Source organism: Juglans regia, chromosome 10, assembly GCF_001411555.2.
Source record: "Juglans regia cultivar Chandler chromosome 10, Walnut 2.0, whole genome shotgun sequence".
NCBI lineage: Eukaryota > Viridiplantae > Streptophyta > Magnoliopsida > Fagales > Juglandaceae > Juglans > Juglans regia.
In genome coordinates, this window is record NC_049910.1 from 11,492,029 (window position 1) to 11,500,254 (window position 8,226).

Below are 8,226 nucleotides of genomic sequence, written 5' to 3' on the forward strand. Positions count from 1 at the left end.
TGAAATTTACCCCTTATTATTCTCAGAGCCCCGAGTGTGCACACATGAAAAATCACGTAGAAAACCACTTTGACTTTTAATGTGGATGCACCGAAAAACAGAAAAGTTGGTACCAACCTGAACAGAGGCCATAGTTTTACACCTGTGGTAAGGTCAGAACCGAACAAAAAGAAAATGTAATGTCAAAGATTTCAAAAATCATATCATATCATATCAGAGTATTAAACATCTTCTGAACAGAATAAAATCATATCACAAAAATATAATTTATGCATAAATTTTCATATTTACTCTCTTTTACACAATTTAGAAACAAAATACCAAAATAGCTCATGTCTAAACCATGACTACTAGAAAATATTTTATTCTTATATCGAATTTCATGAGTAATGTAGAACAAATAAATGAGATTGTTTAAAATTTCTTTTCATAACAAAACATGCATATTTTTCAAAATTGATCTCAGTTCATTTCTTTTATGCAAAGTCTAGCATAAGAATCCCACTTATATGAACTTTTTAGATTTTCAGAATTTTCTCACAGTAGTGCCAAACAAATATTAATCCCCACTTATAAAAATTATGTAGCTTCGGTAAATTTTCGATCGAACTCGATCCTTAAACTTGGATTGCTAAAATAATATTTTTTTTTCTAAAATATTTAAAATTCTCTTAACTCTAAAATATCATTACTTCTCATATTTATCGATATTCTCTTAATTCATCCGACTAAGACAATAAATTTTAAATTATTTATTTCTAAAATATAACTAATAAAAAATTAATACAAGATTATATAATTTAAAATTCTTAAATACTTTCTATTAAATAACTTTTTGGACCAATTTAAAGTGAGGGTAGCTTAAAATTTTTTCTGTATTCCTACTTAGGCTCATCATAAAAATCAGGCCAACCCAAATTTCCAATTCAAAGCGCACATTGCCTTACTGCATAAAGGGGCATAATGTAATAGATTGCGTTTGAAAGTTAAATTTAAATTGAGTTGGAAATTAAATAAAATATTATTTTTAAATATTATTATTATTTTAAAATTTAAAAAAATTATATTATTTATTATATTGTGTGAAAATTAAAAAAAAATTGTATTTATAAAATGTGATGAGCGGAGATGATTATAAATCTAAACAAAAGTTTACTGTACTTGCATAAAAACTTTACAGGAAAGCTTAAACCGATCTCGTTCATTTTACTTGAACACAGCCCAACTGTTCATCGTGGGAAGAGGGCGGCAGAGACTTACCGAGGGAAGCACGAGCGGCGGCAGGTGGCTGGGCTCGGTGGCGGAGCAGTAGGAGAGGGAGAGAGAGGAACCGTTACTCACGTCGAGGAGAGAGAGAGAGGGAGGGAGAGAGAGATGAGCGAGAGAATACATACGTAGAGAGAGAGAGCTTTCGTCGAGGAAGCGGACGGGGACCGAGAGAGTTAGAGGGAGCTGAGGGCGACATGGAGGAGCAGCGGTAGCAGCTGGGCAACGTGGGGGGTCTCGGTGGCTGAGTGGGCGTTGGTCTGTGGGTGTTCAGATGGGGATGAAATGCTCTGTTTTGAGGAGCAAAAACAGGGGTCTTCGGTTCTCTATGCAGGTGGCTGCCGGTTTCGAGTAGAGTTGTGCAGTGGGCTATCACACGGTGGCTGAGCAGGGGGCGCTACGGTGGTGTAGAGCTGTTTGTTGGGTGAGTTTACATGATAAGGTGTGGGGTAACAGCTTGTGGAGCCAACGGCTGGGATGGGGTTCACAGTTTGCCAATAAGCTGGGCGGTGGGGTGGCGGTGGGGTGGCTCTCGGTTTGGCCATAGTGTGCCATGGTGGTGCGCGGCAGAGGAGCTGGAAACTGCAGCAGTTTTCGTGCGACGTGGAGGTTGTGCTTCACTGAAGCTTTGCGGCTTGAGTAGTTTCTCTATGTGCAGAAGGGATAAACGTATTTATATATATCGGTGATTGAGAACCGAAAGGAAACCTAGAGATGACAAACGTGCTTGCGGAGGAAGCGGACGCGATGAAGCCGTGCATGCAGTAACAAACGTACGTGAAACGTGATCGAAACCGTGCATGAAGAGGAGTCTGGGACTCTCGCATGGTTCTCACGGCTTGGGCATTTGGCCCATTTCAAGTATTTGGGCTCAAATCTGTAGTGTATATAAGAATTAAATGCGCTCTATAAAACAGGGCCGGCTCTTCCAAGTTAGACTGTCTAAGACTCTAATAGAATAAGGTCTCAAAAAATATATATATATATATATATAATAGAATTTAAAATATATATATATATATATACTCAATAAAAAATTTTAATTAATTTAATAAAAATGAAAATATAAATAAGATTAAATAGATATCATTATTATTAAAAGTATCACATATAATGATTATGATCCTTGCCTTGGTAGCCAAATAAACAACCTCAATAACATCTAAATAAACCGTGATCAAACCACTGGCTGAGATAGCCAATTAACCAGTACTGTAGAAGCATTCCTAGCTAACGTATGCACTGTCCCCTGGCCAATGACCAGCTTATACCCTCTTGTAAACCAAGACGGAGCTTCAGATCAGAATCAAAGCCTGCCAATCCAACTAGTAGTCCAGAAGATCGTGGCCATACGCGCGTTTGTCCATTCATCTTTCTGCATGAAAGAGAAGTGCCATGCATTCGTGGGTTTGGTCTTTTCTTGCTCTCTCTTATATAAACTAATTTACTGTTTCTTGAATGCAGTGGGGCCGGGAAGATGATGCCCCATGGCCATTAGCACCAACCGGAGGAGTGGTGATAATTGAAGTTGCTTGCTGATTTTTCTGCGATTTTCCGGTCCTTTTACTCTCTGATTTTTGTCCTGTTTGCCGTACCTTGACTCCTCGTATCATCTGGGAGGTTTTTATTCAAAACTTCTTAGAATTAAAAGCGAAAATAAAACAATTTAATTTGGAAAAATTATATTAAAGAATTTCTAGGATGAGAAAATCAGATGGTGCATATAGGTACGTACATATTTGCCACACTTGACGTCCGAGTAGATGACTATGAAGTCTCCTTCTTGGAGTCCATTGGCCCTCACAAAATCTCCTGAAATAATACTCTCAAAGTAATTAAAAGACAAAAGTAATCAAAATGGATAAAGCTATGCCAAAAAGATATAACCCACCTGTGTTTTCAAGCAGGTACATCCTGCTTTTATTATTTGGCCAATACCTGAAACTCCAGGAGAGCAGAAAAACAAAAGGAGCAAAAAACCAGCGATTATTTTGACTTTACTAAAAGGAAAGATAAAATGAATATGAAAATTCTATATACCATACTATTATCCCGCTTTTATCTCATTAAGTATGGTGTGACATATTTATCATTATTAAATTATCATTTATTACATGTTTTTTCATTATCTAATAATGATTAATGTGTTACATACTACTTAGTATGATCAAAATAGGATGAGAGTGTGGTGTATAGCATTATTCAAAGGAAATTAAGATTAAGATTTAATAGTTTCGAGTAATGCTAAATAAAAGTCTCAAATATTGTACAAATTTTGTACAGGCTTTTTGTAAAGGTGTGGGCTCATTAAGGGCCCATTTGGCTATAAAAACCATCTCACCTCATTTTATTTCATCTCATTTTATCATTACAATTATCTCAAATTCTCACATAAAATATAATAAACAATTCAACTTTTTTAAATCTTAAAATAATAATAATATTAAAAAGTAATATTCTAATAATAGTTTATTCAATTAATTTTGAAAGCATCTCATTTTATCTCACCTCGCTATCCAAAGGAGCCGAATTTTTCATATTTTCTACAGTAGAGTCTACTTTTTAATAAAAAAAACTTGCGATCGAGTATCGTGCATTTATGGTTTGTACACATAATTTCTTATTAGTTTATACCTATAGCGCATGTTCCATACACGGGAGGTTCCTATGTCTTCCATGGCAATAGAAATGCCATCTCTTGCCTCCAACTCTGGAAGATGTGTCTCTGCTTCCTTCTGATAAAATTTCCAAGTTATCCAAACCAAGTTTTATTGGCCCTTATAAAAGCGTATACATCAGCAAAGATAGGGAACAAAAAATCACTAATTAAAGGAACCGTCCTGCACTATCAAAGAAAGAAATGGAGGCTACCTTTGGCAACACAATTCTTCCAAGGTTACCAACATCGCTCTGCTTCAGCACCTTCTGGAGTAGAAACCTCAAGTTCTTCTCCGGTTTCCATCCCTATTATTCAATCAACCCACAACACACGCATCATTCATTATTCGAAGGACTAAATTATCAGAAAATGTTCTCCATCTCTTCCCTAAAACATTACAGCATTTCACACCTGGTGTGAAAATCAGAAACAAAACAACGAGCTCACCTGTCGTTTATCCGATGCAACTCTCCCCGGAAAATTCTGCCCCTGCATGGCCGCCGTCTGATCAGCTGGATGTCCCATTGCAACCTCCACTGGCATCACCGGCGAGGCTGAAGCAGCCCCACCGTTAGCGGTTACAGAGGGCCAGTACATCCAGTTTCCTGGATTGGCTTGAGCTGCTGTGTTGCAATTGTCATTCCCAAGCCTAGCATGCTGATCCTTATTCTGGCTTGGGTGCTGATTTTGCTGGTTATGATTATTGTGATGGTGCCTGTGGTGTGATAGAAACCGCCTTTGCCTTGCCATCCTCTTCTTCCTTGCTTCTTTAGTAGCTGAAGAACCAAACCTCAACAGCCTCTTGTCTTGATGACCACTAAAATAATGTTGATGTGGGTATTGATTTCCATAGCCTGCACAAGCTTTTGGAGCCGGGTGAAAACTATTGCCTGGGAATGAGTTGTAATGAGATGCCAGAGCCAACTGTGATGGAGGCCATGGATGTGAGGAGCCCGGCATTTGATACTCCATCATTGTAGCTGTGTAAGGACTGTGGTCATTGATATTAGAAGCTCCATGATCTGTATAAGGACCAGTACCTATATACCCAACCATTGGAGGATACGCCGACGGAGCCTCCAGTACGGCGGTCGGCTCCGGGACATAATCCCGTTGAGGGATCCATGTTGACAGGGCAGTGAAACAAGGGTTTGATTCCGGAGTCGTGGAATTTGAATTTAGATTAGCGTTAGGGTTAGGGTTTTGGAAAGGGTCATGGTATTGGTTGGGAAAATGAGTGGATTCTTCTTTGCTGCTTCGACTTTTCTTAAGATGGTTACTCTGAACCCATTCAAGTACAAGTTTTAACAACTGCTTCATGGCCTCTTTTCCTCCACCCAAGCGCTTAGCCGCGCTTTCGATGGTGGCCTTCTTGATCCTCACACTCCTCAGGTCTTCAGCAGAGACAGTCTCTTTGTTAGTTCTAAGCCATTCCAAGAACACCGTGGCCATGTCTTCCGGATCCTTCTCCACTTGGGTCTCTTTGTTTTTAGTCTGTGATATCAGCTGTTCATGTTCTCGATGAGCATTTTCTTGCATTGCATGTTCCTCTCGGGACATTTGCTCTAATTGTTTGAAGTCCTCCAGGGGATTATCACTTCGAAAGATATATGACGGATCAAAAAAATCGTTGCTTTCACTCAGATCCATGTACCCCAAAGTCTCCATCACATCCATACAGTCCACACCTTCAAGGCTGCCATCAAGAGGCTTAGGGGTCTCGGTGGAGGCGGTGGACGCTAATGCTGCCGGGGGTGCATCCATTGGATCATGCTGGCCGTGGTTGAAACGACACTTCTTCTGATCCTCATCTTCCTCTGCATCGGATTTCAGAAGCACCCAAGAAGCAGCGTAAGAAGACGAAGAGGTCGAAGATGACGACGATGAGCAGGTGATAGCCTTGACTGGTGCTGGAATGGATGATGACGATGAAGATGGTAACATGCAAGGGAAATCATGAGGGAGAGGTGGTAAATGATCAGTATATAGGATTGAAGCATCATGGAAATTAGCTAACAGATTATATTGTTCATTTGCAAGCCAGATCTGCCTCTCATCAACACCCAGTAATGCTTCTTCTTCCTCCATCGCATCAAACCCACTAGAGTTTGCATCAATATTTCTAAACTCTGCATTCAGATCTTTATCTTGCACTTCTTCACCGTTCATTTTTTTTTATTCCCAGAAATGATAAAAGAGGGTGTGCAGGCAAAGCAGGTTAAAACTTGAAACCCTTTTCGGTTCTGTTGCTCTCGGATGGAGTTTAGAGAGAGAAAGTGCGAAGAGCCAGACGAAAATGAGAGAGAAGGGGATAGGGTTTTCTATGTTCGGATATGTGCAACAGAGGCTGTTTTGTTTCTGATTATAATCAGAAACAAGAGGTAGAAGGGCCCGCTTTTTCTCTCAGATCCTCAAACAAATTAAGAAGCAACATAAAGCATCTGGGTCTATCTCCACATGAGCAAATAAGATAACATAAACAATTACGATCACCAATTTACCAACAAGGAAAGCGACCTCTCTTCTCTAATCTACGACTCTGTTACTTCTTATAAATTGTATCATTTATCAGAGAAAACGATCCCATCACAGAATCAAGAACAACAATTCAGGCTGACAAAAAACAACACTAATTCACGATCGAACACTCAAAATAAAAGATACTACTTTTACACTTGAGTCGTTGGAAACTAAGAGAAACGCGAAGACCGGGCTCAAATCTGGCAAACCAATTGACACGACTCTTTTCGAGACACCCACATGTCCAAACCTTTCTATAACGTTTCAAACCCCCCCATGCCTGTTCTGGTTTCTTCTAGGAAGTTCCCTTACCTGAGCACTCTTATTGCGAATCAGCTGAAAACATTTTTGTTGTTACTTTTAAGGGGGCATTTACACCATAACTTGAGAGAGAGAGAGTTTTACAGCTTGTTTTGGAGCAAGAGGAAACACGAAACAAAAACCTGGTGCCGCGCCGCTTTTTTTCTCAGCCTCACTCCGGGTTCCGTGCCACCCGCCATACGTTTCCACCTGAATGGTGCCACTAGCGGTGCGTCAGCCTTTATGAGCAGCATCAGAAAAGAGCGTAAATTATCCTAACGAGTAATGATACGCAGAAATCGTTATAGCAGTGTATATTTTATATTTATTATATAATTATTTTTAATTAATTAATTTTAATATTTATTAAAATATATATATAATTTAAATAATATCATATTATATATGTAAAATAAATAATTTTAATAGTGACTTCCTAATGCGGCGTAAGAGTAATGATACTCATAAAATATATTTTACAACATATTTTACAGTATATTTTTATAAAATGAAGTTACTTATATAAAATATTTTATTAAATTATTTTTAATTTAAAATATATTTATGTAATGTATTGCGAAACATATATAATGTGTTTATCATTTTTCTACAGCGTAAATGTTTTGTAATTAGATCATTAATGTTTATGCTCTTTGACTCCATTTGCACATTTCAAAAGTGGTTTTACTATGATAATTAATTCGAAGTTCTAAGATTACTACATAGAATAATATTTTTATATCCTAAATAATATTAAGTACGACATCTGTTAATTATATATGTGAATTCCTTTTATATATGGAATATTATCAGCCTCTTAATTGGCAGCTTGTTATAAGCAACTAATAATTAATATGTCGAACTTATATATCCTGATCTTAGCCAACTCTACTGGCTGATCTTAACCTTTTGAAAGGAAGATCGTTACCAAATTTGACAACATCAGAACATGCATTGTACGTACGTGAGCATTTCAAGTATTTTTTAGCATATATATCATGCATGTAATGGTAATATTCAAGTTCGATCCTGATTTTTTTAAAAATATTCAGGTGATGATGATTTGAAACGCATTAAAGTTCGAGTACAGGTCATTATTCCTGTATATATGCATGAATGGATCGATCGTTGCTCGACAAAAGGAATTCTAGAGAAAAAAAAATAATAACAATCCATTTTATACGATCAATTTGCACAGCTTGTTCGTGCTCGAATAATTGGATTTTCCGAAAATAAATAAATAAATTTAGGTTCTGTTTTATTTTGTTTCGCCTTATATCAACATCGATCGTCAAAAGTAAAAATCTAAAGGATAAATTAAATTAATATTTATTAGTAGTGATGTGGATGACAGAAGGTACTTAATTGCATTGCATGCGTGGAATTAGCTGGGTACGTGGAAGCTAGCGGAACGGCGGGATTTGTAGTTTTTTGCGACGTGTCCCGCTTCCCATGCACCTCCTGACGTAAACCTCTCTACT

General features: G+C 37.8%; 1 protein-coding gene across 3 annotated transcripts; it reads right to left on the reverse strand.

Annotated features, from left to right (window-relative positions):
• Positions 1–2,327: 2,327 nt before the first annotated feature.
• On the reverse strand, positions 2,328–6,810 carry LOC108990717 (B3 domain-containing transcription factor ABI3-like). 3 transcript variants are annotated; one of them, XM_018964766.2, is made up of 6 exons: positions 4,373–6,803; positions 4,138–4,230; positions 3,901–4,001; positions 3,158–3,204; positions 3,002–3,078; positions 2,328–2,879 (listed from the first exon to the last, which is right to left on the reverse strand). In XM_018964766.2, exons 1-6 carry the CDS (start codon positions 6,092–6,094, stop codon positions 2,706–2,708), a joined length of 2,214 nt encoding a protein of 737 aa, XP_018820311.2. In that variant the 5' UTR covers positions 6,095–6,803; the 3' UTR covers positions 2,328–2,705. The 3 variants fall into 3 exon arrangements, with proteins under 3 accessions (XP_018820311.2, XP_018820310.2, XP_018820312.2); XM_018964765.2 differs by having other exon boundaries at positions 2,337–2,879; positions 3,158–3,210; positions 4,373–6,805; XM_018964767.2 differs by lacking the exons at positions 2,328–2,879; positions 3,002–3,078; positions 3,158–3,204 and having other exon boundaries at positions 3,969–4,043; positions 4,373–6,810.
• Between the last annotated feature and the right edge of the window lie 1,416 nt (positions 6,811–8,226).